The sequence below is a fragment of the Pteropus vampyrus genome, unplaced genomic scaffold (assembly GCF_000151845.1).
Source record: "Pteropus vampyrus isolate Shadow unplaced genomic scaffold, Pvam_2.0 Scaffold185, whole genome shotgun sequence".
In the NCBI taxonomy this organism is placed as follows: Eukaryota; Metazoa; Chordata; class Mammalia; order Chiroptera; family Pteropodidae; genus Pteropus; species Pteropus vampyrus.
The window spans coordinates 271,080-283,575 of NW_011888966.1; the positions used below are offsets into that span (position 1 = coordinate 271,080).

General features: G+C 39.3%; 1 protein-coding gene across 5 annotated transcripts in view; it reads right to left on the reverse strand.

Moving 5' to 3' along the window:
- Positions 1–12,496, reverse strand: part of HTR4 (5-hydroxytryptamine receptor 4) — a 139,929-nt gene that overhangs the window by 66,543 nt on the left and 60,890 nt on the right. For all 5 annotated transcript variants that reach the window (XM_011371122.1, XM_011371123.1, XM_011371124.1 and 2 more), the window contains 2 exons: positions 1,514–1,639; positions 20–220 (listed from right to left, as the gene is read on the reverse strand). In XM_011371122.1, coding sequence (XP_011369424.1) covers positions 20–220; positions 1,514–1,639 — 327 coding nt within the window. The remainder of the gene's footprint in view (positions 1–19; positions 221–1,513; positions 1,640–12,496) is intronic.

Consider the following 12,496-nt stretch of genomic DNA (forward strand, 5'->3'; position numbering starts at 1 on the left):
CACACTTCTCTGTCCTTACCTATCTAGAGAAATGCAGCACAGGTGAAAAATTGATGCCGTCGTCAGTAGGACGTCTAGCGATGTACGGACCAGGCAAAACATCTCCCCGTAAACCCAGATGTCTTGAACCAGTTCAATGGCACCAAAGGGCATCACAAGCACGGAAACCAGCAGATCCGCAAAGGCAAGAGAGACAATGAAATAGTTGGTTTTTATTTTCCTGTGAGTGAAAAAGCATAAGGGACAAGGCAGAGGGAGGTTAGGGAGAAAGGAGCAAGAGAGAAAAGAAGAGGAAAAGAAAAAAAGCAAAGAAAGAAGGAAAGAAGGGAGGGAGGAACAAGTAAGACAAGTCAAACACGAAACATATTCTGTGAGGTTCAGTTTGCCCTTCTGCGACCTGGCCGGAAAGACCCTGCATGGCCCAGACGCGTATGAATTCTCCAGACCCTTCCTGTGCCAAAAGCCTCCTCCTCCTCTCCCCTCTGGCCACGCTGGCCTGATTTGAGTCCCCCAGGCATGAAGCCCCTCCTGAGAGCCTTCACGCAGGGTGCTCTCTCTCCCTACTGTTGGTCCTTCAGGCCTCTGTTTGGTCATTCTCGGGGAACCCTGCTAAGGTGCCCCCCTCACAAACGGTGTCAAATTCCACTGGTTTCCACACTTAGGCTGACAACCGCGTGCCTCACTTTTGTGACACATATCAGACATGTGCTTTTATATGCTCTTGCGTCATCACTGGATTAGCGCATATCTTGATTAAGAGGAAGGCAGTAGATGACACAGGACTATGTCTTGTACCCCCTTTTATAGCCTGGTGGCTCTTTATTCAGGCTGAGTACTAGACTCACTCAGTGAATTTTCATAATATTGATGCCCAGGTCCACCCCAGATCAATTATTTCAGGGACTTTGGGTGATTAACACATGTATCTATCACACACTTACCACCCGACCCACCCCCCACCACCAGGGTTGCCAGACAAAATACAGGACACTCAGTTAAATTTGAATTTCAGATTAACAGTGAATAATTAGTATAAGTATGTTCCAAATATTGCACGGGACATACTTATACCACACATTAGCAATTTTATGAAAGGTCTTCAGGTGATCTTAGTTGCAGCCATGGTTCAGACTGATGAAGTGCAAAGAGCAGACACTCAGGTTTAAATCCTAGATTGGTCACTAGTCAGCCACTCCTTCCCTGAACTGATGGATAAAGTCAGAAAGTTGGATTAGTTGTGCTCTCCACAGTAATATATACAGTGATCACAACTACTAAAAATCCCAACAAAGCCGAATGTAGGAAAAAAGAGAGAATGGAAGGCACTCAAGTGTTTACATTAGAGTTGTGGGATTATGCGTGATCTTTTTTCCCTGCTCTATTTTCCCAATCTATTTTTTTTTCTTTCTTAATCACACATTATAATGGCAAGTATATGTTCAGATCCCAACTCTCCAGAGAGAGCCCAGAATTTCGCCCAGGGTTCCTCATGAGGTCTCTTCATGTTACTCACCTGAGCTGCCTGTCCCTGCACACAGCCACCATCACCAGCAGGTTCCCCAAGATGGCCATCAGGATAACCGTCGAGAGAAACGTGAGCAGCACGACCTTCTCCACTGACCCGAAACCCTCCTTGGAACTGGAAGACACACACACACACACACACACACACACACATGCGCACGCACACACGCGCGCGCACACACACACACACACACACACACAGAGAATTTAAAGAAACTTTGAGGCCCAGGAAAGAAAATGAATCTTTTTCTCATTTCTCTTCAGGAAGGTAACTTCACCATCAGCAGCTGCAACACACATTTAGTGTGCACCTAATATATACCCTTGTCTGCCTCGTTATCTTACATGTTAATCCTCATTAACTCCTATACACTGGGGACGAAGAGGCTCAGAGAGGTGAATTAACTACCCTGAGACTGCACAGTTATTCTCCATCAGAGAACTTGTGGCTTTCCTTCAGCTTGTGCTCAGAAATACATTTGGTTGATTTCTGCATTGTGCACCTACTAGCTAGGTTTAAGCTCCATGAGTCAGGGACTTTGTCTGCTTTACCCATTATCAAATTCGATTTTAATGTATCATTCGCATTTAATGGATGAAGGAAAGCTGGCATTGGATGCATTAATCATGGTAACTTGAACCAGATCTGCATGAATAACAAGGCCACCCTGTTTTCAGTATGCCACTCTCGTCTTTACAGAAGATGCCATGTACAGGTGAGCTGTCCTGGGAACAGGTCATGGATTGAAGGTTGTTCTTATATGGCTGACCTGGACAAATTGGTCTCAGATTCTCTGAAGGCCACTGGAAAGATAGCAGCCAATCAATACACCTAGGGACTCCTTTCACTGCCCTGAACCACATGTCTCCTGGTGCCCAACATATCAGTTTGAATTGCATTTTTGTCAATTTCGGCATCTAATTTGATTCTATAAACCCTGCTATCCTCATGTAAATCATTTTGTTTCATTAACTTGGAAGTGAGTGTTCCTTATCAATAAAAGTATAATAACTGCAGGTTATTCAGAAGCCACAGAAAAAAATGTTTTATTTTGGATTAGAGTAATAAAATGTTCTTTTAAAATAAAGTTTCAAAGGATCTTAAAATTCTCAGGCCCAAAAGCCACATTTCAATACAAAGAAACTCAGGTCCAGAGAGAGGAGCTGAGTTCCCCTAACGTCGGAGCATGTTAGTGGTTGGTCTGGAAGAAGGTGCTTGTTCTCAGCATTGGGTCCCAAGAATCAAGAAATATCTGTCTTTGCTGAGCTCTTTCGATTAAAAACCAAGATGGCTCTGGCCCCAGACGGCAGCACCCACCAAGTCCTGGCTCTGTCCTTGTCCAAAACTTTTCCCACAAAAGACAAGGCGCTGGTTAAGGAGAATGAAGAACCGGTATTACAACAGTTAGAGAACCAGAAAGTCCCTCCACTCTGCTGACAAGTGTTTTTATGAACTGATTGATTGATTGAAGTCTTTATGGCTAGGGCTCAGATGAAAAGAAATTCGAGGCATGTTCATCTAAATCTCTCTTCCACACCTAAATTCCAACTATCAACAATACGAATATTAGACAGGAAAAATCTAACTCAGTAAAGGAAAAGACCATAATAGGGTGACGTGGCTACCCCAAACTAATTTGATCGTGGGCCATATTAACTGAGGTAAAGTGTCTAACGAAAGAGGTGATAGTGGTTTTTTCCTTGTCCTTCTTGAGGCTCTGTTTCAGAGCCCCTCTGACATGCATGAATGATGGTGCTCCCCACTCGAGGCCTCTGTAACCAGTCGTGCTTTCCTTCTGGAATATCTCTTCTTATCATTCATGACTCAGATAAAAGTTAATCCCCACTTAACGTGCCACAGTCAATAAACATTTTTCATTTTCTTTATAGCATTTATTGTTACCCAAAACGACTTCTGTGATTAACTCTCATCTGTGCCCCACCCCCACAGATCGACTTCGATCATCTTTTTCAGCACAATGTCCAGCGCCAGGCACAGTGTCTATTTCGTAGTATGTATAGTGTGTAAGTATGCGTAGCACGTGGAAGTGTTCAACTATTTGCTCATCGAGTGAAAGATAGATATATTGCATTCATGATGGTGAGGTTTACCCTCAGATATCTTTGAAAACTGATTGAAGGTACAGAGAAGTTTTTACCTAGGAAGAGAAAATCCAGTACAAGACACGAAAGCTATTTATAACTATCCGAAGAGCTGTCATTTGAAATAAGAGTAGATTTATGCATTCATTCATTGAACGATACTTTCTGAGCACCTTCTCTGCATTAAGGATTGTTGTATATCCTAGGGAAGCAAAAATAAGCAAAACGGAGAGCAGACAATGAATGGATAAAAAGAAATTATGTAAGGGTCAGTGGGTAAGATACACTATGGCAAAAAATCTGGGAGGAAAAGGAGGACAGGACTACCAGTGGTGGATGGAGGTCTGGCAAATTAACAAGGGTCATCAGAGAATGCTCAGTGTGATAGAGTTTTCACACTTTACATCCTGCACGTTGTGTAACAAAGTAGATGAATGAGCAGGCTTTAAGTAGTGGTTCTCAACCCTGGCTGCATGTTGAAATCACCTAAGGAGGCTTAGAAAATGCTGATGCTGATGCTGATGCTAAGGCCCCCACCCTCACAGATGACGATTTTATTAGTTTGGGTTGCAGCGTAAATATTGAAATTTTTAAAAGCTCTTAAGTGATTCTGATGTGCAGTTGAGTTTGAGAATCACTGCTGGGGAGAGGAAGATTTCGTTCTGGCTAACAAGAATTTTCTAACAACTAAGGATGATCGGCGATAGCTTCCTGGTAGTGCTTTGCGCTCCCTGGCTCAGGAAGTTTTAAGAATGCTAGATGTCAATGAGGTAATATTCACACTCATTGGGATGGCTGTTATAAAGGCAAAACAAACCAAAGTGAACAATAACAAATGTTAGTCAGAATGAGGAGAAATGAGAATCTCCGTGGATTTCTGGTGGAAACGTAAAACGGCACAGCTGCTGTGGAAAACAGTGGAGGTTTCTCCAGAGATTAAATATAGAATGACCGTATAGAATGACCAGCAGTTCCAGTCCCAGGTATGTGCCCCAAAGAACTGAAAGCTGGGACATGAATACATACATGTACAGCAATGGTCGCAGCAGCATTATTCACAATAGCCGAAAGGCAGAAACCCAAATGTCCATCAACGGATAGATAGATGAACAGAATGCGGTACATACATGCTGGGGAATTTTATTCCGTCATAAAAAGGAATGAAGTTCTGGTACATGCTACAACATGGATAAACCTTAAAAACATTATGCTAAGTGAAATAAACCAGACACCAAAAGACAAATATGGTATGATTCCACTTCTACGAGAAGCTTAGAGGAGGTAAATTCAGAGAGAAAGTAGAATAGTAGTTACTGGGGGGGCCATGGAGGGGAGGGAATGGGTAATTAGTTACTGAGTACAGAGTTTCTGTCAGGGCAATGAAAAAATTCTGGAAATGGATAGCGGTGATGGTTGTACACCATTGTGAATATACTTTTTGTCACCGAATCGTGCATTTAAAATGGTTATTTTACAAATTAATGGTAAATTTTGTGTTATGTGTAATTTGTCACAATAAAAAAAGAATACAATGAGACCATATATCAGGATACGATGTAGGGCTTCTACACTGAAGACAGGTAGGACTGGCTGAGTTCAGGTTCCTTCCTTGTTTATGGACAATGGTCTGGAAATATCCTTCGAACATGGATTGTCCGTCACCCACAGCCTCGCCTTTAGAACCATCTCCCCTGTATCTCCTTCCCTCTCGTAGGAGATTTAAAAAAACAACAACAACAGATTCAGAGTCTGTGGTGAACATCTCTGACACCAGAGATGGTACATTTCAAATCAAGTGGGACCGTCAATGTCAGAGAATCATAAAGTCAATGTTTTGGTTCACTTATGGCAGGCCAACCAGGAGCTAGAAGTAGCTAAACTTTAAACTGTGAGTGACAAGCAAAATTTAACCATAGAAGGAGCTTTTATAATTAGGCAGAACTGTCAGTTGAACTAAATGTAAGTCCAATAATGATAATTAAAATAAATGAGGAACCACCTCTGCCAAATCCATGTTAGATTCTGAGTTACCTGTGACCGCCTCCAGGAGCACTGTCCACCACGACCAGACAGTTCTCACCTGACCTAAGAGCTCTGTCTACTCCAGTAATGGGTTCTCTGACAGTTACTCTTATAAGAAATTATATTTTTTCTTTCTTCTTTTTTTTTTTTTTTTTGCCTTTTCAGTGAACTCTTGCTCCATTAATAAATAAACTCCACAAAATTGCTGGCTCTGTTTATCATTTTCTCTGTCCTTAATAAAAAAAAAACAAAAACAAAAAACCTATAACAATACACTTCCACCTAGGTTAGTATATGTGAAAGTGGACTGCAAATGACAAAGAACATTATAAATAAGTCATCATCATTATTAATATTAGAAGCCCACACTGGGACAATAGCTAAGGAAGCTTTAGGTTATGCTTTGTTATATTGTCCAGAACCACTAGTTTCAAGGTCATGCACACACACAACACACTTTAGGAGTCAAGAATACTTTTCTATTTTTTTGCACTGGCTTTGTTCATAACAGCTATGTTATTTCAAAAAGTCACTGGCTTTTTCTGAAGCTCCGTTTCTTCAGGATCAATTGAGGAAGCCATATTAACTTTCTCATTTATCAAACACAGATTAATTGACAACCATATGCCAAGGTCTGTGCTAAGTACTGGCTACCACAGTAAAGAATGTGACAAAGTTCTTGCCTTCAGAGTTCACACTGCTGATGGAAACAGATGATAAGCAAGTGCACAACTAAAGAAATAACTAAATACAGTTGTGACCAGTGTTTCGAAGTCATCCTTTTAAACTTTAATATTTCTTTGAATCTATTAGGGATATTGTTAAAATGCAGATTCTGATTCTTTTAGTCTAAGGTAGGGTCTGGGGTTCCAATTTCACACCAGCCCACAGGCTCATGATGAGCCTCAGTGATGCTCATGCTGCTGGTTCTTGAGTCAACTTGGGGTAGTAAGATGAGCAAGGGCATTGACACAATGGTATGATAGAGAATAGTTGGGTAAGAGGGAAACTTTAGGTAATCGGGGACCACTGGAGGTGACACTGGTTAAAACATACACTGTTGGACCCACCCACAGTTTCTATTTCAGTACATCTGGGGTGGGACCCCAAAATTTGCATTCTAACAAGTCCCTAGGTGATGCTGATGCTGCTGGTCTGGGGAAACTCACTTTAAGGACCTTGACCTAGACCATTGTAAAGGATGCCCTTTACTTTAACCCTCATTTCTCCATTATGAATAAGTTTCTTTTGCTCCTAGGTCTGGAACTTCCTGCTTGAAAGTGGGTAGATTTTGACATTGATTTATCAAGCACCTACCACATGGCAAACAATGCACTAAGGAAATTTTCAATGTTGGCTCATTTCATCTTCACAATTTGCATGTAATCTAATATCATGGTGCCCTTTTTTTCAGAAGAGATGCATGCTCAGAGTGGTTAGGAGACTTAAGATTTTACAGCTATCAAGTGGTAGACCTGCACATTCTGATTACAAGTCCAATGCTTTTCCCACTAAATTTTCAATGTGCTCATCTGCAACTGAATAAATTTCCTTTAAAAAAAAGGCATGCTAATGTTTTACTTTTTGTCTAGAAACGTAATATCCAAAATGTTAACGATGACAGCTTAATATGTCTTATAAAAACATGCTGGCTATAAAAAATAGTAGGGGAAAAGTGGAAATAATGCATAATCGAGTTTCTATGCAACTCTAAAAGAATACTTTTTGATTGTTTTTGAAGACCCTATAGAGGAGGGTGGGCAAGTTGCAGGGTCATTGGTGCACAGCTGATCAGGTATTTTTCAACTGTAAACACGTGGAGGAAAATTCTTATGGCAAACTCTTAATAGACTTTTCCGGGGCCTCAAGGATCACACATACTGTGCATGAGAAAAACTTCAAAGCCTGAAGAGGATCCATCTGTTAGAGTATAATGAAGTTCAAAGCTACAAGGAACACAAAGGATATCAGGATCAAAGACACTGTTCTCTGAGACCATGACTGAATGGTAAAGTCAAGCCAAAACTGATGTGACAAGGTGAGATCTCCATTTGGGGAGGTTCTCACTACTGCACAGTGTGAAACTACCAGGGCTTCTATTCTTCTTGGAAATAAAACACTCATAGTGCCAGTAAATTATACCTTAGAGGTGAGTCTCATTTTAAGAAAATCCATTCTTTCAAAATTGAAACTGAGCAAACAGTTCCAGAGACAGAATTTTTTTTTACAATATATTTTTTTCTTCATAGGCAGATTTAGTGTAGGATCTCTGGTTCATTTTGTAAACATCTCTTTACCCATAACTATTCAGGGTACAGAAATGTCCATCAGATACAGAAATGTCTTCCTTTGGAATGAAACATATGGCATGTTTTCAGTATTTGGCTGATCATTTCCTTGAAATTTTTCTTGTGGTTATAAGAAATCCAGCCTAGGGCAAAATGTGGATCACATGGGGCCTCTCCAGTGTGGTCAATCATTTACCCCAAGGATAAGGGCTCAAGGAAAAGCTGAGTTTCCCATACTCTGATAATGAGCTGCTCCCCATTTCTTTGCTATAGGTAGTCTCTGTTTCTGAGCCCAATTGCTAATGGATCCAGCACTGCATATTATGCCAGGGTCCTGGCTTGCTGTCACTAACTATTATAATAATTTATCTTCTCACCTCTGCTTCTGACAGTGTGAAAATCTTATGCTTGGATGAAAAAAGAAACTGCTTAGTGTTGCTCTTACTGCACAGACAGCCAAACATCGGCCAATGGGCCAAATCCAGCCCACTGCCTGTTTTTGTAGATAAAAATTCATTGCAACACAGTCACGCTCAGTCGCTTATGTATTTTGTATGGCTGCTTTCCACTACAGAGACAGAGTGGAGTAATTAGAGCAGAGACTACATGGCGTACAAAAGCTGAAATTATTTACTTTCTGACCCTTTACGAAACAAGTTTGATGGCCCCTGCTTTTTTGGAATCAAAGATAAGTTTAGTCAAAAGTAAAATATGTACATAAACGGTAAGACCTCTAAGAGCCTACTCTAAGGGATCTATTTAACTGGGAACCATTCAATCCTCTGGATTTTCTCACTAACCGGAAAGTGGCATTATGCCAGTTGACCAAGCCAGAAATCAAGCATCTTAGTCTGTTTCTTCTTCTCCTTCACCGAAGTCATGATCTATTTTGAGTATCTCTTAAATCTCTTCACTTCTCTCCAGTCTGCTGCCAATACCCTAATGGAGGGCTCTCTGTTATCTTCGCCTAGACTACTACAGCCACTGCTGCCTCCTCTGTCTTTAGCTATCGGTCTATTACGCAGATTAAATTTAACGTTTCCAAGACTGAATTCTTGATTTCCCTGGCAGTATCTTTGAAAATTCTGCAGGCACATTTTCCACATATCTATTCTAGGGAAAGGCTCAAACGTTTGCTTAAGTGTGCAAAGGCGCAAGTAGAAAGATATGTTTTGCCATATCGTTTGCAAGAATGAAAACTTAGAAACAGTATAAATGTCCACCAACCCGGAAGTGAATAATTAAACCATGGCACTTGATACCCTTAAATATCATCTGAATGGTAAAAATAAGAAGAGATCCATATACACATAATAAAAGGTATAAATACATACATTGAGTTAATAATAAAACCAAAGAAGTGATTGTGGGGTGGGGTCAGGAAAAGGTAGCTATTTTATTAGGAGGAGATACACAGGTATTCTTTGATTTTTCTCAGCAGCTTTTGTTACATTTGAGAGTTTTTAAATGAAAAGAATATATATACATACATATCTACATATCATACTTACATATATAAACAGTAAAATCATAAAATAAAATATTAATAAAATAAAATATCTCCGAGACCAATAAAAAAAATTGTAGACCAATATACATAATATACCATAAAAGTTGGAAAGAAAATAAAAAAAGAGAGACAAGGCAAGATATACATTATAGATAGATAGATAGATAGATAGATAGATAGATAGATAGATAGATATACACACATACATAAATTTTGTTAATAATAAATATTTTGGGCAGGGGAGTGAAAAGTGATAAGACGCTTTTTCATTTGGAGCGTTAGTGGAATTTAAAACTTTGAGAATATTTTTATGTATTATTTGTTCACCCAAGGAACTCCCTCTGCGATGAAATCCCTCTTCTCTTGTACTTTGAGCAAACTCGAGTCTTCTCACTTCACACTGAGGGTTAACATATTGTTCTTGCCAAACGGGTCATACATGAGAGCATTCATTTCTCTAAGCAGTTGGGTGTGAGCTCTGTTCTAACTAGAAAATAAAACAAACTCACTGACTCGACAAGGCTCGGCCAAGGAATGTCAGCTTAGCTATAGGCATATGTTTGTTCATTTGTACACTCAACCATCCCTTCATCCACTCAGCCATTTGTATATTCACTCAACAGAGCACTTGAGAATCTACTTTATTTCCATCACCGAGAAGAGAAAGAACACATGGTTCCTCCCCTTTGACACCTCAGAGGCTACTGGAGCAGACAGACATAAATCCAATAATTGCATATATGTAAAATGACAGCTGAGAAGAAATACACATGGCAGCATTGACTCTGATGAAAGATCAGAAAACACTTTCCTCAGGGAGTGATAACTGAGCTGTGACTTAAAGAAAGAATAAGAATTGACTGGAAAAAAAAAGCAAGAAATGTCAGGGGCCAGGGCTTGAAGTGCAACAGTGAGAATGACATGACTTATTCCAGCAGCTAAAAAGAAGACCAACATAACAGGAATGCTGGGAGTCAGGGAAGGCAGTATCACATGAGGCCAACAAGGATTAGGTTAGGAGGGGCTTGGGGGCTGGACTAAGAATTGAGACCTTTATTATCAGTTCAGCGGGGTGTCACAAATTGTTTTAAGAAGGTTGGCACTGGGGGGTGACATGATCAGATTTTCATTTTGATGCATCTAGACGATAGAGAGACAACTGTCAAATATTTGTGTTTGTTCGTTTTGTTTTTTGAAGATGGTCTTTGGTCTTAGTAATTTAAAAACCTTTTAAATGTATGTACTCCAGTCAACCTATCTAGAACATAGTTCTCAGTAGAAGTGGTGCCACCTCTAGAGGCTGTTTGAAATATCTGTGGGGCATTGGGTTGTAGTAATAACTAGGGAACGCTACAGGCATTTAGGAGAAGGACAGGTGAGATTACAATGTGAGAGGCAATCAATCTCGCAGTCAAAAAAATACCATCCCACATTCTCATGACTTTCGAATGTCCTACCAGCCATTTGTGTGAGTGAAAAATTTGTTAATTACCTAATTAAAATTTAACTCCTTTTACATATAAACACAAATAATTTTTTGCATGGCTATACATACACACTAAATGAAGGAAAGATTATGCTTTCACTGTGCTGGGCTTTGCTGGTAGTTGTCTCATTCACGGTGATTTCACATACGAGCACACATATCTGACTGCCTTATTATGTTTTCTACAAGTCTGAGCATTTATATAATGAAATATATATTGTTTTTTTCATGAATCATTTTCATTGTATTGCTTTTTTATGTTCCAGTTAAGGTATTATGTGGATGATTTTTAAATTATGTATAAATAAGTTTAAATCACTCACAGATTTCATTGCAGTATAGTCAAAAAGGTATTACCAAATATTTGTTATAAAAAGGGCAGGGTAGTGGTTGATGTGATAAGATTGAGAATCACTGGTCTAGAAAAGCATAATGACTTCAAAGAGCTTGGCTGTTTTTTTGAACTTCAGGTGCCTTGTCTAAAATGAATGCACTGAAGTGTTCCTGATTTATCAACACTGGACATGCACAGTTAAAGATCAGTGAATGTCAAAGGTGAGAAATAATAGAGCAGAGTCAGAGGCAGCATACTACTTCTCTATTAAGAAAATTAGAAAGATATGCTCTAGCTTCAAGATTTTCTCATTCAGAGCCCTGAAGGATTTTTAACAGCTATATTACACATCTTCCATAATAAGCTGTATTTCATTATCTTATGAATATCTAATTTGACAATATTTGCAAATCAAATTTGTGGAATTCTGGGGTGTGTGTGTATGTGTGTGTGCACATGTTATTCTTTCTCAGAATAGTTTATGGGGTAGAAATGCTTTCATGTGCTAGAAACTGCTGAGATATAAAAATTAATTTTGTAGTTAGCTTGAAAATAAATGCTAAGTTGCAGCATGTAACATATTGTAATATAATTAATGTAGTGTAATGTAATATAATGTAACATAATGTCATGTAATGTAATAAAGATATCCCCTTAGGATTGACTGTGGCAGCTTTCCAACCCTTCAGGCCACTTTGTCCTCTCTGCTTTGATAATAGTGGGATAAAGAATAGTTATCACTGAGTGCTACCATGTGCCAGGACGAGTGCTGTTTTTCAAGCATTAACTCACTCTATTGTCAAAACAAGTCTATAAAGATACGTGTTACTATTACACTGGGTTTACAGATGAAGCAACTGAAGCTCAAAGATTTGAATCAATGTGCCCAAAGTCACATAACTAGTAAGGAGTAAATTCAGGATTTGAACTAGGTCTTCTGAACTCCAGAACTTATGATGTACTAAGACAAATACTGTAAAATGTTAGAGAAAATGTATAATGATCAAAGGCATAACTTATGAAGATAATCTAAAAATTAAAATAGGTCATCTGGAATATAGATGAATGTAAATGCTTACCTTTTATTCTGACAACTCCTTTGTTAACTACAAATTCTTGAACCTCCTCTCTTCCTATGAGCTTGTGCTTCATATTCCTTGGTTACTCACACCAGTGTTCAAACCTTGAAACTGTCATTACCAATAGTTGTGACTCCTCAAAATCTTAAT